This window comes from Lichenostomus cassidix, chromosome 2, assembly GCF_008360975.1.
Source record: "Lichenostomus cassidix isolate B80296 chromosome 2, HeHo_3.0, whole genome shotgun sequence".
In the NCBI taxonomy this organism is placed as follows: domain Eukaryota; kingdom Metazoa; phylum Chordata; class Aves; order Passeriformes; family Meliphagidae; genus Lichenostomus; species Lichenostomus cassidix.
This window is the reverse complement of record NC_139482.1, coordinates 140786905-140814541: the sequence shown is the minus strand read 5'-3', so window position 1 is coordinate 140814541 and position 27637 is coordinate 140786905. Positions and strand designations below refer to the sequence as shown.

The 27637-nt window shown below is 43.7% G+C and overlaps 1 protein-coding gene and 1 long non-coding RNA gene across 16 annotated transcripts in view; one reads left to right on the top strand and one right to left on the bottom strand.

Annotated features, from left to right (window-relative positions):
* Positions 1 to 1687: 1687 nt before the first annotated feature.
* LOC146442405 (uncharacterized) lies at positions 1688 to 17241 on the bottom strand. Its single transcript, XR_014850248.1, has 2 exons — positions 16864 to 17241; positions 1688 to 8246 (listed from the first exon to the last, which is right to left on the bottom strand). It is a non-coding gene; the product is annotated as an uncharacterized LOC146442405 (long non-coding RNA).
* Positions 17242 to 17303: 62 nt separating this feature from the next.
* The window catches only part of MTSS1 (MTSS I-BAR domain containing 1), a 125897-nt gene continuing 115563 nt past the window's right edge, over positions 17304 to 27637 (top strand). For 13 of the 15 annotated variants that reach the window (XM_085053539.1, XM_085053543.1, XM_085053535.1 and 10 more), the window contains exon 1: positions 17743 to 17955. In XM_085053539.1, the coding sequence (XP_084909665.1) occupies positions 17884 to 17955 (72 nt within the window). In that variant the 5' untranslated portion in view covers positions 17743 to 17883. Of the gene's footprint in view, positions 17686 to 17742; positions 17956 to 27637 lie in introns of those variants that run through there. The other 2 variants (XM_085053533.1, XM_085053548.1) reach the window with 2 other exon arrangements.

The window sequence follows — 27637 nt, the reverse complement described above, 5'->3', positions numbered from 1 at the left end:
TTTCTCTGTGTAGAAATATGATCCAGAAGAGAAATTCTGGTTTTGAAGTTCAGTCCCATGAGTAATGCATGAACTTTTCAACTTAGCACTAGTTTTCAAGCACTAACTGCAAGTTTGCAGTTTTTCATCAGAACCAAAGGAAAACAGCAAAACATAATTTGCACAAAAATGTATTCAGGCTGTCACAGTAGTGCACACTAGGATAGAGCTCCTTAGCCCCACACTCACAATGTGAATGATATTCACATTACATTAATAGTGAAGGGAAATGAAGAAATAGGGAAAAAATAATCTCTCAGCATCAGTGTGTAACTGTGCTGTATTTTATAGATGAATGATGATGCTTAATGGCTTAGAATAAAGGAAGGAGCTCAGGGTCTCCACTGAATGTCGCCGTTTAGGGCTGTAGTGCTATATTTTTGATGTAATTCGAATCTGTGAAGGTCTAATTCACCCATGCTTCAGCCTCTGAAGTGAGGAGGAGTGTGAGTAGGGTCACAGACAGAGTAAGAGCAAGTCAGTGAATTTAAAAGAAAAATAACATCGGTAGATCAGAACATGGTGTCAGTCTAAGACCCTCAAGAACAGCTCCTCTCCCTGGAGCACTTGGGTTGAGAGTGGCTCAATGGATTCATAGATGTAAACTGATTTGAGTTTTCAATGGGAGAGGAAAGCAGGTGTCAAACATTGTTATTTACACTAAGTAATTGCATGAAGAAAATCCCAGAATCAGTTCTTTGTTCTACATTCACAAATGTATTCCCTTAATGATCTCTTTTCAAGCCTTTTGAGCTATAAATAGGTTTGTAAGTCTAAGAGCTGGAAATAAGCCACCAGCAACTGTGATTGAGTATTGTGAGAAGGGTTTATTAATTTTGGGTTGGGGGAAGAGGCTAGGCGAAATCAGAATGGAGCAGACAAGCTGAAACCAGCCTGTTCCTGTTGGGAAGGAGACCATGGGCTAGGATCCACCAGGGAGAGGGGCAAGAAATGAAGGGAATAGGAAAGAAAAGCAACACAAAATAATTGGGACTAATATGATACTACATGTTAAGGTTTTTGAAAATAAGCAGAGAGAACAATGAAAAGTCCTTGCCTAGCTAAAAATAGTTATAGGTTATGTAAACAGAGGAAAAACACAAGCACATAGACTTACACTGTAGGAATTTCTTGATGCAAGTGGTAAGGGATTGTGTTTCTCAGAGCTAAAAAAATGTTAGACCACCAGATGCTGTCTTTGTAATAATGGGCCACTGTGACCAAGCAGCAGCAGCACGTGAGAAGTGAGTGGCTGTGATGGAAATCAGGAGAAGAGGGTCTGCTGAAGGATCTCTCCCCTCCCCAAAAATTTGGAAGTGCTCTGCTTACCTTGCCAACTCTACAGATTCCAAGTACTAAACTCAGGACATCATCTGCTGGAGGTCAGCTGGAGCAAGCCAGCACCTGGAAGGAATGCAGCAGAATCCTGAAGCATACAGCATAGCACTGGTGTTTCTCCCAGGAGTGGTTGTCAGGCTTTAGGCTTTGGACCATTTTACCCCTATTTGACAAAAGCTTTGTAGCTTCTCAAGGCCACAATTTTGGTGCTACTTATTGTGAATGTAGTAGAGACTAATCAGCCTTTCCCTTGCATGGAAATGTTTATTCTTATGCTGTAACTCTCAGAACAAAGAACTGAGTAACTGTGTCACTCAAGGACATTTTTTAATGAACTGTACTAGCAAAAATAATTCTAATAATCTCCAGCATCTTGGATACATACATTTCTCTGGCCAAAAACTGTCTCAAAAGGACTTCAAAACCATCCTTCTCCAGCACTGTTCACAACACTAGAGGACTGAAGTCTACACAATGTCCCAGGCTCCACACCCAGACCGACTCCCATTGAAGACACCAAAGTAGCTGTGGTGATGTCAGCAGTAGCACCTCTGTTCTAGCCTTGGGTTCATCACCCACCTTCTCTGTCTTCAACAGTATTTTTAATGAAATTTGCACTTAACAATCAGCTACATGACAGGGTTTCCTGTGCATTGCACCAGGATTCTCTCAGTGGGACAACCAAGTTTGTTCTTTGTGCTAAGTGATACACAAGAGCCCAGGGAGGCAGGTAGAGGTTGTGGGAATTAGACAGCAGTGGGATAAAGCAAGTGAAGAGGTTTTTTGCAGCTTATTTTTTCTCTTTCTTTCTGGCAATGATCAGTGCATAAGACACAGACCAGGCTCTTGAGTTATTTTAATCTTGGTAGGTCAGAGTTGCTTTTTTAGCCTTTAAATACAGAGAACAGAGAAGATACCTGCCCTTATAGCCTCATGCAGTGCCTCCACAGCAGAGGTGGGAATGTCTCTGAGCATCCTGCTCACACACAGCCTGTCTGTTCCCAGTCCCACTGTGGTCTTGTCCCACAGGACACAGCCAAACCAACCTGAGGCTGCATTTGGGGGTAACAAAGTAGTGCAGAGGGAAACCTCACTTCATCATATCTCCACGTATGAAACGTCTAAAAGCTACAGTCCCATCTTCTCTCTTGGGCTGCCCAAAGCGCTGCTGTCCCCTACTAGAGCTGAGGTTTGCAGAGAGACATAGGTGCCAGGCAAGCTGTGAGACAGGAAAGAGGCAGGCAAGGGATCCTCTGCTGCAGGCTGGGAAAGGCTTGTGAGGGGAGATCCCTCTGGGTGCCTGGCTGCTGAGGATGGTGCTACGTGGGCACACATGAGAGACTGGCAGAGGAAGCAGATGTTGTGTGGGGAGTGGCTGCCATCCTCTCTCACCCAGCCGACGTGTTTGCACACACGGGCTGGGTGCTCCCTCTGAGTCGCCGTGGGAGGCAGGTTTGGCTGAAATCCACTTCTCACTGCTGAGTCACCCCTTGCTGCTGATTACACTCCCGATCCCAGGGCCCTTCGAGGATGGTGAAACAAAAGTTCCAGAAGTGCTTTTGAAATGTAGAGTGCAAGTGACGAAATCAGTCTGAGTTCTTCTCGGAATGGGAAAGGAAAAGTGGGGGTGACGAAAAAGATACAGCCATTGGATTTCACAAATTTGGGTGGCTCCTTCTTTGGATCTAGCTTTTGAATCATCAATGTCTGGTCTCATTTGCTGAGAAGTTGAAGACCACCAGTTTAAGATCCTCAAATGTTCAAGTACCTTGGAAAATCAGGCCAATCACATCAAAATCGCTGTGAATTTAAGGAAACGTGGGCTCTGCACATTACATTAGAAGCCTGTTGTCAATAGCCCCAGACTTACACTTACCAAAAAGAAAATGCTTGTGCTCTTTTCAATCATCAGAATTATATTGTAGATTCAGAGCTACACTGCTGTTGGAAAGAGCATAGAAATATAGCATAGATCCCACTGGGTAACACATTCCTTAATGGCATTTTTAAAGCATTCCACATTGGCAATAAAATACAGAAAGAGAGAGAAAAGAGCACAGTTTTCATTGAAAATGGAAGACGAAAAAAAAATAATCACAGGAGCTTTTCACTGATGTTGGCTGTGGCATTGTGCTATCTGCTGCTCAGAGCAGACAGTGTTTCCAAAATATACACAGCACAAATCCAGCAGAGCAAAACTTGAATAACTAGTCATGATCCCCTGGATTTAAATAGGTTGCCAACTCCCTATGGAAAGGGACACCAAAAATAACTAAATCTGGATCACAGGAATATTCCAGTTGTCCCTCAAATAAACAACCTCTGTAGTAACATGTGATTTCCAACAGTTTCCCACTGAAACTACAAAGGTCTGGTCATGGTGTCCAGTGATATATGACACTGTTGATCCAATTTTCAGGATGATTAGGGGGTATTGATTTGTTGTTACCCCTTGAGAGAAGGATGTGATTTATCATAAAAGAATGGTGAATTTCACAGGAGGGTACCAGGCTCCATTCAGCTGTGATAGAAAGGTCAGCATCAAGCAGGCAGTGTTTTTTGTACAGCCCTGGAAATGTTTTAGGACAATATTACAGCAAGGTGAAATTCAGACACCATTGAAGTTGATTCCAAAACTCCTGCTGACCTCACCAGAGCCAAGATTTCCTCAAAAGAATCCCTATGAATATTTTAAGTCCCTGGAGCTTTACTTTAATAGCTGTGCTTTCCCCATGGAACTAGAAATAGAGAGGAGAAAAAGGGAAGTGAAGGTATGTGGGAGAAAAAGGAATCAAGCTACCCTCCCCCATCTCTTTCATGGGAAGATGCTCCCGATTACTCTCAGATGTCCATGTGTCTCTGTTCTTCTCTACCTTTTGGTCCTACAGGTCTATCCCATCAGGGCAAAGTAGCCCAAGGGCAGCCTGAGCATGGAAATGCTGCACTGCTGGCACTTCTTACTCTGTGGGATGTTAAACTGATCCTTAACAGCATCTTAACATGCTTTCTTGTTCACCTTTACACCTGGTTGTAAAGGGTTGACAAGACTGAAATGTGATGGTGTCACTGCACCCACAAGTGAAGAAAAGATGATGATTTCTTCTTTCAAGTGAGTCCTGCTGAAGGTCCAGATTACAAATGGGCTGAAGTGGGGCTCTAGCTGAGGCACCCAAGACTCATCACCAAATCCCTCAGTGTGTTGCAGGCAGTCAGTGCTGCAGAGGGAAGAAACATGACAAGTTGTATCTATGACAGTCAGTTTCTTATGAATGTCTTACCTTTAATTACAAATAATCAGAGCCTGACTTAGTCCTCAAACAGGAAACTTCCTTCTCTTTTTCAAAATGTTATTGATTACAAACTGTCATTAGATGGCATTGCTACCTATAGAATTGGCAAGGTCTCTGATTTGATTCCAGAGTAAACCTACAGCCAAGCTGTCCACAGCCAAACTGTATGTGAAAAAAAAAGTAATTTTCTTATTTTGATGAAAGCTATTTGCTATTTCAGTTACATGAGTGATAGTGCTTTGGGAGGATGTGGTGGCTGGAGTTTCAGAAGACGTTTTGCCAAGAAATTACCCCTTGGAGAAAGCTGCTTGCAGCAGTACACCTTGCCTCTCCTCCATTTTAATCTGTTTTTTTAATCTATTTTTTTTCCAGGAAATCATCATTCCCCCAACCTGGGGAAGGAGGGAATGCTGCATTCATAAGACCAGCAAAGAGAGCCACTGCTCCCAGGGAAATCCTGCAAACACAGTGTAGCAGGGGAGGAGCAGCACTGTCTGTCAGTGTGATCAGATCCCACCCGCCAGCTGATGGTGCTTTCCTGCTCCTGGGACAGGCTGGAGCAATTGGTTCGTAATCCGATTGAATTTTGGCCAGAACACACAGCCTGGGAGACTCAGTGCTGAACCATTTCACTTTGACAGCTGGCAATGATTTGTGGACCACGGCAGTGCCTGCTGAGCTCTCTGCTCAGAGGTGGATGCAGGCTTTCAAGAGATTGCCAACGTGAGAGACACCTGCTCCTGCCTCCCAGCTCCCACCTGGAGAGGAAACCCTCAGTGTCTCTCAAGACAGCAATTTTCCTATCACTTGTGAAATGCAGGAGCCCCTGGCACATAAACCATCCCTCTTTCTTCTTTCTTTCTTTCTCTATTCTGACCATTGCAGAAAATAATTTTATAAAAGCCTGCTTTAGTTTCAAGGACTAAGTTAAGTTCAGAGTCTTGCTCCAGATCAAGGCATGGACATTAAATTAATTAAATAATGCACTGCCATATCTAAAAAATCCTCATTATCAGATTTCACATACAATATGCCATTATCACAATAGACAATTCCTCCTCCCAGCATTGTAAGTGGGAGATTTGCCATTAGCATCAATAGAAAGTGCACTGAATACTGAAGAAAGAACATAGCAACCTGGCAAAACAAGGCTCAGGCATTACATAGACAGCAATGGTATAAATAAACACCCACATCTTGAAACATTAATGCTCCAAAAGCTCTGTTTTCTTGGGATATCAGAGAGACAAGCTGACACAGTACCTCAAAGAGCTTATGCTGCAGCAGCTGTACACATACTGTGCCCTCTGTGTTTAGTCCACATGGGAGCAGGAGGACCAGGTTTCACTCAAAAACGTGGAAAAACACAGACACAAACCATCATTCCTCCTCAGCACACTCAGCTTCTTGCCTGTGATGGAGACATGGGAAGGAGAAGGAAAGCAAACCCAGTGAGTGATCACAGTGGGAGAGAAATAACAAAAGCTGGAAGCATATTTCCTATTTGATACCTCTATCTCAGTTTGCATTGGCAATCAATGAGTGATTAATGCAAGGGAATATTATTGTGCTCCTTGTAAAATTACTTCATCTAGCTGCATTAAATTCATAAATAAAAATTGGGGGATGGAATATATCTATTGTGCTAGCCCTGATAAATATTTTAAATGCAATGCTTGCCATCTTTGCATTTACTTTATTACTTGGAAAGCTCAGTACCTTTAAGAGTAAAGTTGCTGAATTCAACTGAAAGTTAAACCCTTGGCAAGTGACAGAAAAATCAGCTCACTGACTTCTCATATTACCTTATTTTTAATCCACTGGAGTCTCTGCAATGCTACACAGTGTATTTTGTATACAGAAATAAACCATCTACACTTTTCAATCAGGTACTCAAATCAATTCAACAATTTGAATACAACAGCTTCTAATAACAGCCTGTCCCTAACAAAAAAAAAAATCCCAAATATAGTCTATACTGCCAGATCATATATGTCTGCTTAAAACAACCTCCAGACCTACATCTCTGATCACATCACACTGTCTGCCTTTGCAGCCTGGAGAAGATGGGCCTTGCAATGTGCATTGAGAGGGGGAAGGCAAGTCAATTCCCAGCTTCAGGAGCCCTTTGTGGGAAAGATGGAAACAAAAGGTTTGACTTGTTTGTCCTGGGGCAAGCTTCACCTCAGTTTGGTTCTGCTCAGCTGAAATAAAGTTGTGTGGCACTGGGCAACATGAAGCATTTCCCCAGAGTAGTGGAGCACCAAACTTTTAGGGTGTTGTGTCCTCTGTCACCTGACAAACTCCACAAAAGTCAGCTGGGCTGACTTCCTTTGTAGGCTGGCAATCTTCTTTTGATGAAGTCCAACCTCTGTCCCTAAACACACAAGTGCTCTGAAGTCTTGAGGGAGTGGGAAAACATCCTGTAAACACTTGTTCCTTGGGGATCTATTCTCAAAACCAAATCCTGTTTCCGCACAGCTTCTCCACCACTCTCTTCTGCCAGTTTTGTTACTCTGAATTTACTGTGCATTTGAGGATTTGGCCCTGGCGAGACTGTGGATGTAGAAGAAAGATGAGAGGTTAATCAGAGGGTAGTGAGGGAGGAAAAAGAAGTGGCTTGAGGTAAAAATGGGGCTGGCATTTCCCCAGACCAGCCCTTGTCACAGTCCCTCCAACGGCAAGAGTGCTTCAGGAAACACTGTTAGTTTTATGATCTCAAGAAGAAAAGCAGCAAAGATCACAGGGAGGGCTTTCAGAACTCATCTCCTTTTGGCTTCCCCTTCTTCAGGAAAACATGTCTCCTGAATTCAGGGAATCCCTCACTTCTCTCAAGATGCTTAAAGCATTTTTTTTTTTTAATTCTAAGAAATTGTTAGGCTCCAAAGTTGTCTTTTCATATATCTTGGAATAAAGCCGCGTTGTTTCCCCTGGCTTCTGCATTATTCACTTTGCCCTGCAAATCCTGCTGAGTGAATTACAATGTTTATTGCTGTGCCCTGCATTATTTTCTTCCCACTTATCTCAACAAAATGCAAGAAAACCTGTCAGTAGTGGACTCTCCTGTCATATGTGGCTGAACGACCAGTCCATCTCTCCATCTCACCAAACACCAAGCCAAAACCACATCATCCATCCCGCTGGACAGACACCACCATAGCCTTGGTGCAGCAAGCTGGTCCCTCTGAGGCTGCAGCAGCATTCTAATGAAGACAGGAAACCAAGGGATGGAGTTTGAGCACTCTGGTCTGAATGATTCATTTCAGGACACACAGAAGTGGCATGGAGGAGCAGAGAACCAAACTCGTGGCTCCACATAGTTCAGAGCAGAAAGGAGTGCAGGGATTTTATTCAGAGCGCTCAGTAGTGCACCAGGTTCAACCAAGGAGTCTCCAGGTCCAGGCAGCTCTTCTCCTTGTGCTACCAAGGTGGCAAGAGAGTACAGCACCGTGCTTCATTCTGCTGCAGGATGCTGTGTGTTCTCAAGGCCTTGTACTGTCACACGAAACAAATGAGGAGGAGGAAGTTTATCTTCTGGGATCTTCTGCTGGTGTTGTCCTGTAGTCCTCCATATGAAGACTGCAAAGATAAACATTCCCCCTTACTGCTGTTCCCAGATATACCTTTATATCTGTTAATTTTTTTAGAGAAAAAATTACATTTGACAATGTAATTTGGTTCTAGTGAAATTTTAGAGGCAATTAAGGGTTTGCTTTTTGGCTTTTTTTCAATTCATCTCTAGTAGAGACCAGAGCTACAAAGACACTTTCATATTATCCACTATACTTCTTAGAATGACAGAAGCATTAAGGTTGGAAAAGACCTCCAAGATCATCAAGTCCAACCTTTCACCATCACCAACTTGTCAACTAAACCATGGCACTAAGTGCCACATCCAGTCATTTCCTGAACACTTCCAGCAATGGTGCTTCCATGACTTCCCTGGGCAGCCCATTCCAATGCTTAACAACCCTTCCCATGAAGTTCTTCAAGGGAATCTCACCTGGCACAGCTTCAGGCCATGTCCTCTTATCCTGTCACTTCTTGTCTGGGGGAAGAGCCTGACCCCCACCTAGCTACTCCTCCAGATAGTTGTAGCAATAAGGTCTCCACTGAGCCTCCTTTTGTCCAGGTTAAACGTCCCCAACTCCCTCAGCTGCTCCTGGTGTGACTTGCTCTGCAGACCCCTCACAAGCTCCGTTGCCCTTCTCTGGACACTCTCCAGCACCTCAATGTCTTTCTTGAAACTGGACTTAGTGCCCTGTTAACAATACACCACTGGAATGCAAAGTGAACATCTCAGGTGGCTGCTGTTGGGGGCCCAGGCTTACCCTAGCTCAGGGCTCCCCTCTTTAGCTCATAAATTGCCCTCCCTACTCTCTGTTGACATACTATGGCACACTTGGAGGAGATGCAACAAAAGCAGAGAATGGAGATGGCACATTTCTCTTAAGGACAGTGTATGTTAGAAATGTGTCAGGATTTCTCAGTTAAAGCAGCATAATGAGATGTCAGGGAAGGCAAACAGAAGGGGAAAATTAAGGCAACAAATTTCCCTAGGAAACTCTGTTTTGCAGAAAAATCATTGGAGGAAAATTCTATTCTGATTAACATTAGTTTGCCCCTCTTTCTTTTTTTCAATTTAATCTCCAAGGCAGGATATAGGGCAGAAGAGAGACCAGGGAAATGGCAGCCCCGTCGCTGCGGCAGTGCTGCAGCGGAGCTGATGGAGTATCTGGGTCAGCGTGCAGCAATTCTTTGCAGATGACTGAGATCTACAGAGCCGAAGGCCAGCCTTGGCAGTAGAGCCAAGGGCTCCTTTTGTAACTGAGGGGATGTAAAATCTGCTCCCCCTTTGAAGCAGCATTTGCAGGAGGGAACCCCATGCTGCAGCCTCCGTCAGCTGGAACTAACACCCGTCGGCTCTGCTCACCCATCCTGCTCAGCAGAGCACAGGCGGGGAAATCAGCGTTGCCATGGGATTCAGATACAAAAGGCCAAAAGATGTGGATGTCAACCAAGTATCCAGATATACAGGGAGGGTATTTTCCACTCTAAAAGTAAAACTGATGTGGAAGCTCTTCTCTGAGAAACATTTTGCTTTCTCATGGATGAGAGCAACGTCAAAGGTTACTCAGAGACAAATTTTTGTATTTTAAATGTCTTCATTTAGCTTTGAAGATCTTTGCGTTTCAGGCAAGTTTTAGGAAAAGCTCATGCATTCAAGCATTTGGCCACTTTTCCCAAACATCCTGCTTGGCCTAATGAGAGACATTACCTTTGCTAACAGCCACAGTGCCCTCAGAAGAGATGCAGCTTTGGAAACCAGCACACTGCCCACTGGGCATACACAGATCATGTATCATGGGATCTTTCTTCTTTCTGCTTCTATGCCTCAACCCACTGGGACAGGAGCATGAAAGGATCAGTGCTTTCCTTATATATCATCCCTGATCATTAGTAAGACTGGCAGCTGTCTCTCAGGATTTGTGCTAAAGCCTTTGTTAGAGGTTGATTCACACAGCCATAGCCTTCAAAGTCAAATGGCACTGTTAGATCATTCTGTTGGGTAGCACAGGCCATCAGGATTTGTGCTGATTTGTGTTTTGTTAAAACAGGCCCTTCAGAAAAGGGTAGTCCACTCTTGATTTGACAGCCATAGAAGAGGGAAGATCTGTTATTTCCCTGTACTGTCCAAACTTTAGAAAGTCATTTAGGAGGTTTTTTCTCAGATGTTGAAAGCACCAGGAGAATTTTCCTGATGATCTTGAATCCTGGGAGAAGAATACATGAAGTTTTGTGCTCAGGACCAAAACTAGTAAAATGTGATGCCAACCAGCTAACTAACCTGTGTTGCCACTGAAGTTTTAAAGACACAATAGAGATGAAGTGCCTGATTTTCAGCAGCAGTATTGAGGAAACGTCAAGGCCAGAAGAAATGTTTGTGTTTCTAAAATAAAGGCAGCTGCTTGTGCATATGCTGAGAAAGGAGTGTAGATACTAACACAAAGATTTTGAGGCAGTAGCTATCTACTACTGGAATTTTGGGTGACAGCTACCACATTATAGGTGTTTATCTCATTATATTCATCCTAATACTGATATGCTTTGTCTGAACTAGTCAGCCTAATGCAGATCACTCCTTTGTTTCTGCCATAGCAGAACTTGCTAGAACAGCATTTTTTATTATAAACATTTCTGCTTAAATCCTTCGTGTTCTGATGCTGGATAATTTCCTCCTCAAAATGGCATATAGGGCAAAGGACAAAAAGATCTGAAGCAGAAAACACTTAATTTGTGAGTAAATTACTCTTTTATGTGGACACATAGAGGTACAGCATTTGATAAGGCATAAGGATTCACACCAATCTCAGACCTGTCCATGCCCTTTTGCCTTGGTCCACAGAAATGACCTCATAAATCAAGTCCGGGGATGGTTGTTCACAGTCTAAGTGATGCAGAGATGTGTTCTGAACAGCATATAATGCACATTTAATTGTATTTATTTAGTGGCCATGGTTACAGAGATGTGACTTTTGCACTTTTCTCGCATTGCAGACATGTTACGTTGAAAAACTGCCTGTCCATCGCTAGCTCCTGTGTAGGTGTATACTCATGAGAGGTTTGCAGAAAACAAGAAAGCCAGAAGGACCTCCTGTAATCTCTGCATCCTGCTGAGGCTTCGCACATTTGCTTACTAAGAAGACAAAAATGAAGGCTATTATGTTCCCACTCAGGTTAACTCACAGTCTTGTGGAGTCAGAAGTATTGCAATCCACGTGGTAAAACTGGTACAAAATGTTGCTAATCAAGGGCTTGGGAAGAAGATGAAGGGAAAAGGGAACGAAGTTGTCATTACCCACTATTTTGACTGCTGAATTGGGACTATTCATAGTAACACACCAACTGTATCTATCCAATTGCAGTAACAAGTGATAGCTCACTACTCAACAATAAGTTTTTCCTTCCCCACCTCTGAAATTAAGGTCATAACCTTTTCTATTTACTTTTGGGATGTGGTAAATTAGAGCTTTGGCTTCATTACAAAAATTAATTAAAAGAGTCACACAATGGCACCATTCATGGCTGTGCTTGTCCTCCCCTGCAGTATGTCCTCATGTCAGCTCTCTTTGGTTTTAGTCCCAAATTCCAGTACGTGCTAGTCTGCCTGTATTATCTGGATCAGTAGACTAGATTTTTCTTTTTGTCCATCTTCTTTGATTCGTTGGAAGGGCTCCTCTTGTTTCTAATCCTGCTGTTTCTTTTTTTTCTTTTTTTTTTCTTTTAAGAAACTGTACACTAGCAGTCTCTCAGCATGATCTGATGTCCCCAAAATGCTTTTTGGCCACAGAGTTTGCAGTAGAACTTTAACCTGGGCTCACAGCAGAAACTTCTGCCTAACAATTTCTCCTTATTGACATCCCAGGTGTCTAGGTCTGGAAAAGAGGATTAGTGTTCTTGTCTTCAGAATTTCAAAAACTAAACAGAACTAAAGAGATAGGGGAAAAAAAGCCTGACTATTCCCCAGTTACACAGAGTTGGGAGTCTGCCCATTGAAATATGGTTTGTTTCTTTTCTAAGCCATTTCTTTGTGAATGTAGTGCTTGTTTTAAAAGCTGGATTTATGAACTGGCAAAAAATAATATTTTCTTTTGTAGAAGAAAGTGTTGCTTAATGTTTCACATGACCATGTCCTGATGTGGTTCAACATACTGAGTTCTGTGCATACCAATAAATACAGATCTCAGAGATTTCAGGAATAGTAATTTACTAAACATTATTGTTTGATGGGAGTACAGAAGAGTTCAGATTCATTTATATAACACCTAAAGGGACAAATGGCCAACAAAGGCTTGAACTAATATACGTGCTGGTGATAGAACCCAACAGGCAATCTTTATACATATGTGTAATTATACTGAAGTCAAAGTTGATGTTGCTCTGGAGAACATGAGATATTTGTAAAAGTGACACTTACTATAGGCTTTATTTCTTCAGAGCATTTAAGCATGTATGTAACTGCTAGTGTAACCTGTTTTTTTTTTAACTGACTGCTTGACTACCCAGGAAATTTTATCCAAGTTAATTTAGGGCATGAATTCAAGATGCGTCAGCTGAACACCTTTAAAATGTGAAAGTGAGGCCTGGTTTTGTGGAGTGAGTGTGTCCACACTAGAACCTGATACAAGGGAGTGAAGCCAGTTTGAACAAGGGTTCAGATCAAAAATTTTGTTTCTAAACCTCTGTTGGCTGCAGATGAGAAACGAGAAGGTATCTACTGGGGAATGAGCATGGGAAGTATTGTATGAGCTGCCCCTTCTTTGTGAAACACACTACTGAAAATGTGGCCTCTCTATAAAGCTGTTGGTATAATACACAGACCCCAATTTTCAATTTTGTGCCTTGTGCACAGAGATACCTGGGGGAAGGACTTTTTCCCCTATTTGTTGGTGAGGGGGAAATGGAAGACAAGTTTAGTCCCTTAAAAATAAGCATCCTGTCCTCTATGTGCCCTGAATAAATGACATCCCATGTTGAACTTTGCTGAAAATGCTATTTTTTCCTTCTGAGAAAAGCCGAAAATGAGACCGCATTGATATTTTTGCTGCAGAGTTGTTGCCTGTAGGTAGGCTTTAGATGGAGCTGTTCTATGGAAATCAATCCTGGTAAAGCAATAACAGCTGTTATTTTGCCAGCACGCAGCAAGCAGAAACAATTGCAGAGGTACCCCCACTACAGCAATGCTTGTTGGTGATTTAAAAACAATGAAGGACATAAAATAACCTGGATAAAGCTGGGGAACCACAACATTGTTATTTCACCTGTTCTGAAACCACAGACTGTAAACACACACTCATGAAAAAAGGGAATTCTCCTTTGCCAGGTTTCCTTCGCTGCCATATGTATGTGGCCAGTGAATCATATAATATTTATAATGCTGTTGGGACTGCTGTGTGAAATGGATTCTGTTTGGTTTGCTCCATTTTTCATCAATTCCTTTTGTCATCTGTCTGTGTTGCCTGCTATTCTACCTCTCAGTCCAATTAGGCACTGCAATGTGAGCTCATCTGCTTTCAGGGACAGTGCCGGATTGCACCCTGTGAGCACCTTGAGGAGTGGAGGGATGTGAGTCTCCATCTCTTGGAAGTTCTTGGGCTCTTTTTTCTTAATCTATAAATAGGAAAACACCATCATCCTTGAAAATCTAAATCATTATTAGAAAGCCTCAAATGAGGATAGAACATACTGGTTTCAGAAAAAAAGAAAGTATTCATTTGCTTCTCAAGTTTATTGATATATTTTATGAAGGCTCAAGGATGAAAGATTCTGTGGCAATATAATGGAGTATTATAATATTAATTTGCATCAATTTCTTAAAGAGATAATTCAATTAAATAGTTCAGCCTTTAGCAACCTATTCTTTTAAAACCATATCTCTTTTTGAACTGTCAACCACTTGAAGGAACAGCCCTTGATTCTTTCTTGATTGTATGCTAGATGAGGCAATTTTTCCTTGGGGAATAACATTAGCTAAATTAGGAACACTGTAATTTAAAGGTGATTAAGTACCTTTTGTGATTGTTGTTCTACGACTTCAATCTGATAACACTTAAGTGCATGTGTAATCTAGTCTTCCACGGGGCTACTCTCATTCATAAGTGGACTTAAATCTTATAAGATCAGGGGCTAAATAAGTACCACAGTTAAACCTTTTATCGACAGAGCATATATTTGTTCTGATTGCAATGACATTTCACACTTGTGCTTGGTGCATAAACAGTAGGAATGCTTTTTAAAATTGGGACTTTCATTTTACAGAAAGAAAAGAACAGGAATGTGAATGGAAATATTCTGGTCATAAGGCAAGTCTGCTAGAACACCTGGGAACACACTGTGGACTCCTGACCCTCACACATTTGTGTCCAGCTTCACTCTGGCTGTACTTTGTGCCTTGGTGCTCAGCATGGGAGGAGCAGCAGGAACCATCTAGGCCAGGCAAAGTGACCAAGTCATTGCTCAACCTGCCCAATTTTGCCTGGAGAAATTCTATCCTTGCCATCAGCCTTCCTGGGGTTTCAGTGGAATTTTTGTCAGCAGAGCACCCAATGTGTTGAAGGACGTCAGAACATGGGCTACTATTGCACCGTTGACAAATTTAGGGTTGACATCTGTTGGGGGCTGCTGAGCAAGATGCACTCAGCTGACCCATTGTCAAGAAGTGGTGCTGGCAGTTGTCCATCCACCAGGATATTTTACAGAATGTCATCACTTGGTAATGAAATGCTCCCCAGTAACGATGGCTCATGAACACAGAAATAGACTTTGCCCATAATAAAGTTTTGCAAATAATGCTTGCAGGAAGTGATTTGCTAGGAATCAATCAAGCAGATCCCAGAAATAATGTGGCAGATGGTAACCCGACATTACTGCAACATCACCAAACTAGTTCTTACTCGCACTTTAAACAACCATTTGGACTCAGGTCTTTAATGAAAAATGTTCACTCTCACTCTACAGCTGGTTGAAGCTGAATTGTCACCCCACAGAAAATTCTATCCTTAGAAGTCACTAAAAGGCAGAATAAAATTAAAAATCTGAAATGTCCTTCAATGCAAAAGAAAAAAACCCTTCAGTTATCAAGATTCTATTTTGATGCCTTCAGGCTATATGCCCTTTCTTTATTTTTAGCTATGTTAGGCCACAAACAAAAAATTTAAAATATAAAATTAACACAATATTTGTTTTAAGTGATATGTACAAATAAAATTTAACTAAATAGATTTGAAACAGAAAATGCTGGAAAGAACAAACACTTTCCTGTTTGCATTTTGATTTTTTCTCCTATGAACATAAAAGTTTTTTGAAATCATCATGTCTCCATTTTTCACGCCCTAGCACTTTCTGACAGAAAAATATTCCACCCGAATAGTTTTGATAAGGTCTCTCTAGGTTGTGACTGAGTACACTTGAGTTACAGCAGTAAAAAGTTACTCATCAAAACCAGTGAGGTGCTTGAAAGGTAAAATCCATTATCTTACATTGTATGCCTAACTTACTTGTTATAACTATTGAGGTTTGAAATTGTTACTTCATTTTTCTGTTGTATACCTGCATACTCTTTCATGACTGTATGAAGACTTGTTGCATGCCACAGAGCAGGCAGCCCTGATTTATTTACTAAAGTGTCAATGCAGTCCTTAAACAACAGCTTTTCCTACAGAAGGAGATTTTTCACCCTCCTCTCCCAAGCACATCATTGCACTCTGAAACCGGCCCAGAAATGAGGTTAGCCAAGCCACTGTTTGCACTAAAACAAGGATCATCCCAGAAATGGGCTGGCTGAAGAAAGCAAAGTAGGCCACCAACTTTCCCTGCCAGATTGCTGGCTGTGACTGTCCCAGAGCAACACTGTCACACTGGTTATGTGACAGCACCTGAAGCTCGGTGTGAGATGAGCAGGTGTCATTATCACAAGCTGCTGGGGACATTTGCTGGGCTCAGGTTTGGGAGTGAGGGTCATGCAGAGCTCCAAAATGAATCGCCTGGTCAGAGCCATGTGGGTGAAAGCAGAGGGAAATTGCTGCCGTGGCCCTGCTGGAGACAGAGCACCTGTCCAGCCTTTTCCCTCAGAGATAAATTAACGTGGAGGACACAATTCCCCGTGTGCACCTACCTAGGTACTGGTCGAAATGAAGCAAAATACGCTGGCATACACACTGGCTCTTCCCGGGCAGAGTTTGTAGGACAAATTTTAATAAGTCAAATGTCTAAATTTCCCTCTCAGCCATGGTTGTTCACGCACCACTGTGTGCATGCATGGGAAGACAGATCCCTTGCACCCCCCTCAAGGTCTAAGGCTTATTCTTCTGTATGTACTCCTGGTTCTACAGCAGGTTCTCACCAAAACGTATAAAAACAGAGCCTCTCTCCCTGGGCCCGCTGTGTGAGCAGCACCATTGGGACCCTCGGAGCTCTGCGCCCCAAACCATCGGGGCAGTGCTCCATTACACCAGCCGAGGGTCTCGGTGTGTTTGCCAGTGTCACATACGGGCACCGTGAGAGCCACCGCCTGTCTGCGTGCAGAAACAGAGGATCTCCACCACAATGTTTTGCAAAATTTGGCAGAGTTAATGTGCAAACTGAATTAGTTTAAACCCCCGCGTTTTATACAACCCACTGTCACAGTCTTGCCTACCGTCTGGCATTTGTGGGAGAGGATGAGCGAGCAGCCCCACAGCAGCTGCCGGCTGTGCTCTCCCGGTTGTAGTTTTGCTGAGGGCTTTCAGCTCAGTGTCGGGGGTCTCAGGCAGACGCTTGTCACCAGAAACAGCCGAACTTCGGCCATTTCGGTGGATGTCACCAGAAAAAAAACAGTTTCTTCACCGAATGCTAAACATGCAAGTCACCTCCTGCCCTGAAGGACAGAATCAGGACCGAGATCGGAGGAGTCCTCGGGGCCGCCCCGTCGGCAGCGGGGCGCGAACCCGCGGTCCTCAGCCCCTGACCGCGCGGGGCCAATCGGCGGCCGCGCTGGTGACGCGGCGGGGCGGGCGGGGCGCTCGGCGCGGGGCCGGGCAGGGGCGGGCGCTGCCGCCGCGGGAGCGGCACGGGCGGGCGGAGCTGGCTGTTCCCGGAGAGGGCAGGCAGCGGGTCGGGTGCTTTGGCTGTAGCCTGGTCCGCTGGGGTTGGCAGAGATTCCCCCCACCAGGCTGCTCCACGAGGACCGGCTTGACGCGCTATCCCATTTTATAGAGACCTATTTTTTCTCCCCCTTTCTTTTTTCGGGGTGCGCTTCGCCCAGCGCCGCGGGCGCCCGCTGCCCTGAGCGCTGCCGTGCCGGGAGGCGCGGGGGGCCGGGGCCGCGATGCGCAGAGATGGGGCCTGTGGCTGCTCCCGCATGGGCGCGTAGTGCCCGCTCGGCGCTGAGTGCCCCGCTGCCGGGGAGCTGCGTGTAGGAGAGGCGCCGGTAGCGCTGGATTTTATCCCGTTGTAGAGGTGCAGGCAGACAGGGGTTCAGGTGTGTTGGGGTGGGGTTTTTTTTTTTCCTCTCATTGCCTACATCAGCTTGTTTGCCCCTTCGCCCCCTCCTTTTTTTTTTTGGTTTTTTTGGGGGGTGAGGTGGGAGCCCGGGGTGTCTGATTTTCCTCCAGCTGAGCAGTGCAGTTGCAGCGGTAGCGGTGAAATCCTGCTCCTCCAGTGAGCTCGAGCCAGGAAAATGGAGGCTGTGATAGAGAAAGAATGTAGCGCGCTCGGAGGTCTCTTCCAGACCATCATAAGCGACATGAAGGTAAGAAGCCGAGGGGTGTGGGGGAGCACAGGGGAGGAAAAGCCTCTTCCCACCTGGCCCGGCGAAACTTGGCCGCGGGCGGTGCAGCCGCATCGGGGCTGCTGGCGGCGCGACCTCCCCCGCGGCGCTCCGGGGACGCTGCCCCGGGGCTGGCTGCGCGTCCCCGCCGGCGGGACCAGCCTGCCACAGGGGCTCCCTGCCTGCACACCCAGGATTCGGGGCTTGCGAGTTGGTTGCGGGACACCACCTCTCCCTCCCTCCTCCTTCCCTCTTTTTTTTTCTATTTGTCCTGCTCAAACATATAAGCTGTTACCTTGCCACCAGGGTCAGCGATTTCCAAGCCTGCCTCTTTATTTTACAAATATTTTTCTTCTCCTTTTTCCCCAGCTGGTATGGGCTGTCAGATGGGTAGCAGAATGAATGCAGCGGGGCGGGAGCGCGGTGCGGAGGAGCCGGGCACGGAGCATGTCAGCCGTGGGGTGGGGCTGGGAAGGGCAGGGTGAGCATTTCGGTGCCAGGCTGATGGGCGCGATGGAAAAAATCCCTGCCTGGAGATGCTCAAAAGTTAATGGGTGCCTGAATTAGAATTGCAGCTCACTTGGCTATGTGGTATTATTTTCACGCTGTATATGCTCGTGGAGGTGGCATTTCGTTCTTTCTGTGAATGGATGCAAAGGTTTCGAGTCGCCGGGTCTCTCCGCCAGCCACCAGAAACCTGACTGTGCCGATCCCGCCTATGCCACAGGGTCCCTTTGAGAGAGGCGCTCCCAGTCTATCCGTGGCAGCCAAGGGCACTTCTGGCAGGGTTTTCTTTGGGTGAGCTGGTGCCTCCCACCCTTCTCTGGTGGAAATCAATAGCGTAAAAGCGTTGCTGTGTTCTGCCCGTCATGTCTCCCCCAAACCAGGGCTCGAGGCGCCCAGCCTCCGGCACACGGCCGTACTGCAGAATACTGCAGTGTTCCCCTGGACAAGGGCAGCTTGTCTTCCTGCCAGGGCCGACTGGATAGGATGCAGTTATCGGGAGATGTTGAGGGACGTGTCAGATAATGGGGGACTGCCGTAATTTAAAGGCGGCGACCGTGCACGCTGTGCTTCTCCCAGCCAGGGGCACGGGATTTCTCTGGGTGTTTAAATCTGTACAGGGCTGGTGAGCAGCGAGGGCTGCGGGCAAAAGAGCTGCCAGGTACTGTTGGAGGACAAGGTCTGCTCTAGGAGGGAGCCTGGCAGAGGTGAATGGCTTCTAGTGTGTTTTTTTTTGGGGGGGGGTGGAGAAGCTGTTAGCACTAGGAGTTATTTTTTGGCAAGTGCTCATATGCACTTTTCTCTCAACAGATCTTAGGAGACATTTAATTAAAAGCGTGGCTTGGTCAAGAGCAGGCAGATTGCAGAGAGAAGGGGTGTGTGTGTGTGTCTGTCAAGACAATGCTGCAGACCTGGCAGTTGTGGTCCTCAGGCTCTGAACCCCCTTGGATTTTTAATAATGACTGCCCTTTAAAAGAAACTCCCCCAAAAAGCAGGAAATTATCACAAATCCTGGAATCATTTTAGTGGGCAGTGCAGGGAACACGCAGGAGATGTTCTGTTCCAGATGAAGTGGTTTTGGGTTTCATCACAGAGGGACACTGAGTATGTTTATTCTATCCTTCTTTCCATAAGTAATGCATTTGGTTTTTCTTGCTCTTAAGCCAATGGGCCTCTGTGTGGGTTATTTTTTTTTTTCTACACATTGCTACTTGCATGGGAATGCTGTTCATCAGAAAACATGTTGACATGAGCTTATGGAGATGGGCACAGGTGTGAATATTTTTTTCTTAATGCTCCATAGTAGTGGAACCTGTTTTGTGAACTGGCAATTACTGAGGGGGGGAGGTTTGGAAGGAATTGCTGCAGATCTTTAGCAGCACAATAGTTGTTATGGTTTAAAGAATCTACTCAGTATTTAGCATGAGTAGAACAAAGAATTTTTACCTGTAGTTCAGTTTGATGCAGCTGATGCCGTACTACTGATGAGATGCACTAGGATTCTTTGTGAATTGTGCACAAAGGAGCAGAACAATTTCTAAAGAAAAGTAGCTATTTTTTGATAGTTAACCAGAACCTTTCAACTAATCATACCTTTAGTAGTAAAGTGAAAATTAGCATTTTAAGTGCTGTTTCACGTAGTCAGATCTGTGTGGGCAGGCTTCTGGCAGGATCTTGGAGATGTTGCGTAGGGGTCTGCCCACGCATACCCAAGTGCACTATCTGTGCCTATTTCTCATTGCAGGCTGTAATCAAGGCCCCACATGCCCTGCAGTGCTGAGGGATTTGATGCAGCATCCGCCTTTTTTTTAACTAAATAGTTCACAGGTTCTTTTATCATATGTATTGCTCTACCTTAAACTTTGTTGTAAAGATGGTAGGGTTAATCAACAGCTTAAATTACTCTGAAGTCTTGCCAGTGGATGCAGATGGGTTCTGCAGCTGAGGTGATGAAGATATAGTACATGTGGACTGATTTTTCTCTTTGTTCACAGTAACACAGAACTAGCTCAGGTGTACCTGTTGTTAATTTAGAAGCTCGGCCTGATCTTGACAAGGTTACAGAAACTGGAATTATAATTCTGAGCAATGTGATTGTTTCCATTTGTCTCCGTATACTGTGTTAGATTTGAAACTTCATATGGGCAATATGTGTTGGTGTGACTAACACATCACATTTTTTCACAGCAGGATTGTCTCTTGCTGGCTGAGGTCTCTTGAATGGTGTTTAATGTTTTCTCCATATACCCCAAACTTCTCTCCACCCTCTATTAAAAATATTTTTGTGGCTAGTACTCAACAAAACCTGCTCCAAAACAACTCAGTGTAAAGCTAAGTGATATGGAGAAATGATACTACTGAGTAAATATAAGAACAGTTTATAAACATCCCATTTGTACAGCACAATATTGTATATCACAGAGTCATAGAATATTCTGAGTTAGAAGGGACTCACAAAGATCATGAAGTCCAGCTCTTAGCACTGCACAGTACACCCCAGCAATCACACCATGTTCCCTGGGGAGCCTGTTCCAGTGCCCAAACACCCCCTGGGTGAAGAAACTTTTCCTGATATACAACCTTAACCTCCCCTGACACAGCTTCATGCTGTTCCCTGGGGTCCTGTAACTTGTCACCAGAGAGAAGAGATCAGTGCCTGCCCCTTCACTTTCCTTGGTGAGGAAGCTGTAAACTGCAATGAGGTCTTCCCTCAGTCTCCTCCAGGCTGAACAGAACATCTGGAACTTCAATCCCCTGACAAAGGGAAGTCCATTTTTTCCATTCGAAACAAAGATCAGATTTGTTGAGTAATATGGTGGTGTACATGATGACAGGGTTGTTTGTGGAAAGTCCACAATGGGAATTGTACTTGGCTGTTGTGCTCTAGAATTGGATTTCTATGCTTTGAGATTCCAGGATCTGATTAAAGAATCATAAATGTGGGAGCATGTCTGCCCATCCCATCCTTATTTTGATCCATCGTCACAGCCCTGGTGTTTCCTATGATACATCAGTGAATATGTGGAACTCAAAATTTGTTATACTCTTATGCAAGATCATTTTCAAAGCAATCAAAGTTTATAAAAGCAGAAATAAAATGTGCATGTCCTCTCAGAGGACTAGTCCTGTGTGCTGCGTGCAAACACTGTGCAGCTTGTTTTTGAATGCAACGTGTTTTCTGTAGCTCCCTGTGGGATGGGAGTATTTGATCTGAATGGCTTGTAACTCATTTCTGGCAATTGAGAAATGAGATGCTGCAATGTACTGTTAATTTCACTGTCTCTTTTAGTGCAAAGCAAATCATTGCCGTTAATTTTTGGGAGGGCCTGTTGCAGATAGGTTTCAAAAGAACTTGTCTTCTCATGCAGAGCAGATTTTCTTTAATGCTGCTTTTCATTCTGAGTTGATTTTACATTCCTTTTAATCACATTGTTCTCCGCTATCCTGAAGAAAAAAGACAAGACCTCTGAAAACATTGAAATTGGCTGTGTTTGTAGTTCATCACTTGGTTGATGGTGTTTCTTTGGCTTTTAGCATGTTCTTTATTTCTCTTGCCTCTTCTGCCAGCATGTGTTTTGACAGAGCAGGGGCTTGCTGTGTATGTACAGCACCTGACACTTGTGGGGTGGGCATGGGAGGAAGATGAGTAATGAGCAGATGGATGAACACAGGTTGTCTGTTACTTCTTTTATACCAAGTGAGAGGATTTACCAAATCTTTATGGTCAGATGTGGATTACCAATTAGTCTCATTCATCTCCCTACATGAGAGGGATGTTCAGGTATTGTCCTATTAATGAACAAAAACAAGGTTCCCAAAGGAGATGTGAGTTTTAGAAACTCTTACTTATATGTGTACGTGCCTTATTTATAGTTGTTTGGCCGAAAGCTCAGTAAAATTGACCTTTTGCTTCTGGCAGTTACCTCTACTATAAAACTCCAGAGGACGTGAACCTGTCACTCCATTGCTGCTGCTGGGACTCCTGGACAAGGCAGTGGTGCACCTTTGCTTTCAGCCATGCGTAGCTCTTGGTTAAAGCAAAACAGAGAGACGTAAACATATGGGCATGAGAAACATTTATGGTTTTGCAGCCTCTTATCTCCTTTTAGGAAGTGACCAGTGAAAAGCAGCATTTAAATCTTGCTTTTGTAGAAGCTGGGACCAGGGGGTGACCACATCGAGGATTAAGAGTTGTTTTTTAAGTAGCCCTGATTACTTGTAAGATCCTTGTGATACTCACACAAATAACATAAACTGAGTGGAAAAAAAATACTTGATGGAACAAACAGAGCTGCTGGGACAGCAAGGACAGCTGCAAGTCCTCAGCCTTAGTGTTAATCCAAGGGGCAGCACACATGTACCAGGGAACCTGGGCAAATTTATTTTACCATGACATGTCATAGTGCAACAGCTCTTCCCCAGCTGTGCTTTATTTGAAGCTTGAGATCTCTGTGGAGATTAGGAATGTTCAATTGAATGATTTTAAGGGCTAGTTTCAATCCAGCTGTTAAGGATGATAACTACTGTAAGGAGAAAATGAATGTGTCACGTATTGGGACCAGCACTGTTTAACTTCTTTGTCAGTGACATTGAGAGTGGGATTGAGTGTTCCCTCAGCAGGTTTGATGATGACACCCAGCTGTGTGGTGCAGTCACCATGCTGGAGGGGAGCAGTGCCATCCAGAGGGACTCTCACAGGCTTGAGAGGTGGGACTGTGTGAACCAGAGAGACCTTATTGCGCCTTGAGTACCAAAAGGGATCTACAAGAGAGTTGGAGAAGGGCTTTTGACAAGGGAGGATAGCTTCAATAAATAGGGCAGGGTTAGACTAGATATAAGTGAGAATTTTTTTTAAAGTGAGTGTGTTGAGAACAGGTTGTCCAGAGAAGTTGTGGGTGCTCATCCCTGGAAGAGTTGAAGGGCAAGTTGGATGGAGCCCTGAGCAAGCTGGTGTAGTGGCAGGTGACCCTGCCCATGGCAGGGGGGTTGTAAAGAGATCATCTGTAAGGTCCCTTCCAACCCAAACCATTCTATCATTTTATGTGCAGCAGGCAGGTAGGTACAGGCTTGGAGAGGAAACACACCTGCCATGTTGCACTGGCATGTCCCTTACATGACAGCCTTTAGGACAACTGTCTGTTTCAAACCTAGCAAACTGGTGTTTCTTCCTTTTCACAAAAAAGTCTGAAATGAGTTAATTTGCAGCTTTTCTTCTCTTTTTTTTTTTTTTTTGTTCCTCAAAGGTTTTACAATCACAGCATTTGAAGCATAGCTGGCTGTTCTGATTTCTTACCCCCTCTGCCTCCCAACAGCGTGCTTGCTCAGGCAGTTGGTTTGCATACACTGAAATTCCTTGCCTTTTCCAAGCAGCTGCAATATCTTTCTGTAAACATCTTGGAGGGGGAGGGATTGACATACAGCAAAGGCTGCAAGATGGTGCAGGAAGAGAGCCACTGCATGCCTGCCTAAACACCGGGGTTCAAGCAACAGGGCATAGCTGGGAACATACTTACTCATAAGTAGTGTATTTTTTAAGGACACATGCCTTCTTGCTCCAAATACTCGTGTGAATGTTAGAAATTTATACAACTGCTGAATATTTGCTACTTAAGTGTGTACAGGGCTGGCTTATCCTGTGACATATACAGGGTAAGGACTTTTAATGTCTCTTAAGTGTATGTCTTTTGGACCTGGAAGGATGCCAGGAGCTGCACAAAAGGTTTGTGAGGTTGTAAGTGTGGAAGGAGTTGTGCAGTGCTGCATGAAACAGAATTGACTGAACAAATGTTGGAGAACAAGAAGTCTGTGTAATTACAGGCTTAGTGCTGGTTAATACCTAACAGAGGGTGATACTCAGTTGGAAGTTGCTGCATCGTTTCTGAGTTCTGAGTGTGCATGAACTGAGCCCAAATCTGTTATAAAATACCTGAAAAGCTAAATTTTTTTTGTTATGGTTTTTTTTTTTTTTGAAGTACAGAAGTTGCAAGAGTTGATGGAGTATTCTTGTGAATCTGTGAACAGCATCTTGTGCATAGCAGCCTATGTGTTTTCAATTTCTGAAGAACATTTTTAAGGTCCGTGGTCTACCCAAAGACAGTGTGGTCTTGAAGATAGCAGAGAGCAAAATAGGAACTGTATCTGAAAAGGCTTTTTGGTCTACTTCAGAGCATGCAAAGATGAGTACAGAGAAGTTTGAGTTAGTATCATAAAAAGGCTGCTCTTCAGAGTAAAGTAGTCTCTTTAGGCTACATGTGTAGAAGTGCATTTTCCTCTTCAAGGGTACATTTTCAATTTGAAAATTATGTCTACCTTGATACTGTAAGGTGCCAAGCATTGCTGTGTTTGCTGGGATCTGTGCTGACCTTTAAGGACATTGATTTACTTCTTCCTGCTGGGCTGTGAGATAGTTTGGATGCTAAGATGTTTGGAAGGATTGGAGACAAAATGTCTGGTAGCTTTGTGGCTAAGACCATAGCAGCTTTCATCTTCAAAGTGCTCTCTGTGTGACTTGGCTCCAAAGAATGGCTCCCATTTTATAGAAAGGCAAGCTATGTCTGCAGGTTTAGTGACTTCAACTCCCTCCCCCTAGGACAAGAAGAAATTGGATGCACCTACAACATGGAGTTAATGAGGGGATGTTTTTTAAACTCCCAGTATAATAGGTTTCTATCCTCACATACACACCACTTTGTTTTTACTGATTAAGACGTTGCTGTTCACCCCTGCGATAACCCAGTGTTTGCAGGCAGAAGAGATGACATCTACAAATGACTGATAAACTTTCAACAGAAGTGTCCTGAACCTCCTCTCCTGTAACTGAAACTACAGGACCTCTCTCAGTTTTTAGTGGAGAACCCTGACTGGAACATCTTAACCATAAGCTAGTTGAACATGAAGAATTTGTCTGTCTTGTTGGATTTTGTGTGAGCTCTCTACTTTTCCACTCTTCTGGTCAACAACCATAAGTGATGTGTAGGTGATTTTAATTCTAGGATGCTGGCTGGAGTAGAATCATCCTTTAACAAACCACTCTTGCAGGAATAGGCTTTTGTTGGTGTGTACAGTGCTACTGATAAGTGTGTAACTAGAGACACTTGGTTCATGATATGGAAAGGTTCACATTTGTTCTCATTTTGTCGTCCACATAAACTGCCACCGTACTTCTCACTTGAGCACGAGATGATTTTTTTTTTGCCACAAAAGTCACATGAATGGTCTCTGAAGCCTTCTGTGTAGTGTCATAATTTGGGGTTATTTGTTAATAAAGCTGTATTTGTGATGAAATATCTCCAAACATTACCAATCATGAGCAAACCACATGGATGCTCATTGCCCATGAGCAAACCAAGGGTCTAATATGGAGCTTGAAAGGGATTATTTATCTTCTCATGAGTAAAATGGAGAGCAAATAGCCTGCAATAAATATACTTGCCCTTCACTCTCTGTCAAGAGGCAAAGTTCATTAAGCATTGAAAACTTGATTACCTGGCTGCTGCCTTTCTCCCAGTGAGATCCTTTTGTGGTCAACTCAAATGCTTGTTAGTATTGGATTTGGAGTTTATTATGACTGCTTGTGGAGATTATGTTGTGTGAACGCTCAGAAATTATGATTTCTGCTTGCTTGGGAAGAAGTGATGAGACCCTAGAGGTGTTGGTGACATTACCAACACAGGACTGTTGGTGTGAGGCTGTCCTGTGTAGGTATTAACTTGAATGACTGCTTCTTGATATTTTAATTATCTTTGTTTTGATCTATCTGAAATATTGTGGGTTTAGAAAATAGCTGCTGAGGTATGAACAGTGGCCACTTAATGATTGAGTGGATGAAAGGCGGTATTGATGAGTCTCTGAGGAGAAATCTGCTATTCAGGCTTGCAAACTTGTTCAGACCTGCAGGGAAGAATGTGGAACTAAATGCTTCCTCTGGAGGATTACTTAATGTCCAGCTTTTTTAATGTGGCATGGGATAAAAGGTCTCCAGAAGCTGTGGCTAGTTGTTTCCCACCACCCCCTCTGTATTGTGAATAACTTCCTATGTTTAGACAGGGAGAGACTGTATGTTTATGCATGATGTATTTTCTCACAGTATGAGTCTAACTTTTGTTTGCTAATTACCCAATCTTGGATTTAAACCATGAAGTGGCTGCTTTGGAGCTGAGTTTCTTCATTTTACAAACCATGAAACTGAGCTGTAGACAGTACAGATTTGACGTGGTCCCTGTTGACATAGAAGGAGGCTCACGAAGTGTATTTCTAAGACAGGATGAGTTTTCACAGGTCCTTGCTGTACTACAAATTGAAGTCACAACCATAGGGCAACTGGTATCCTCCACTGGGGATGTTTAAACACGGACTAACACAGTGCAGGCGTTATTATAATACAAATTAAAGACTCCAGAGCTCTGACAACAGAATGGTACCAGACTTAGGTTCCCTCCCACTTTAAATGATTAGTGAGGTCTAATAAATATGTGTGTTCTTGCAAAGTAGTGCGGCATTTCCATGCTGCTGCTAAGGGAACTGGGCATTCTTTAGAGTTCTTCAGGTTATTTGGGAATCTATAAAGAACAGATATCTGCATTGTTGTAGTTGTTTGGGGTTTTTACCCCAGTGGTGTGAATACCCTTTTCTGGACTTTCCTGACTGGATTTTAGTCTTGATTTTTTCATGCCATTATCTGTTTTCTTTATTGTCCTAACATACTGTTTAGACTGAAAACCAAACAGTTTTGAAAATAGTAAATGTGGTTCAGATACATAAAAGAAATATCCAGTTGCCAGTTTTTTTAATAGTGTGTGACATATCTTCAATAGTGTTTTGTTGTATAATTTTCCATGTTGTGATAATGTATCACCTTGAAGAGCAAAGCTTGGCATGCCTGTTTATACTGTGCATGCTGAGGGAAACTCGTTTCTAATCCTGCTGTTCCCTAAATAAGTGGCAGAAGTAATGGAGGTAAATGTATGGATACAAGACTTTGATTTTAATTACCCCTGCTTTCTTTCCTGAAGGGTAGTTACTGGTTAAATGACATCTTACTCTGGTGTTTGACATGCTTTTACTTTCACCTGCAAGTACTATAATCTCTCAGACCCTGAATCTGTACCTGCCTGCTCCTCTCTTCAGTAATGTGTGTGTTCAGCTCTTTCTGTGAAATCCT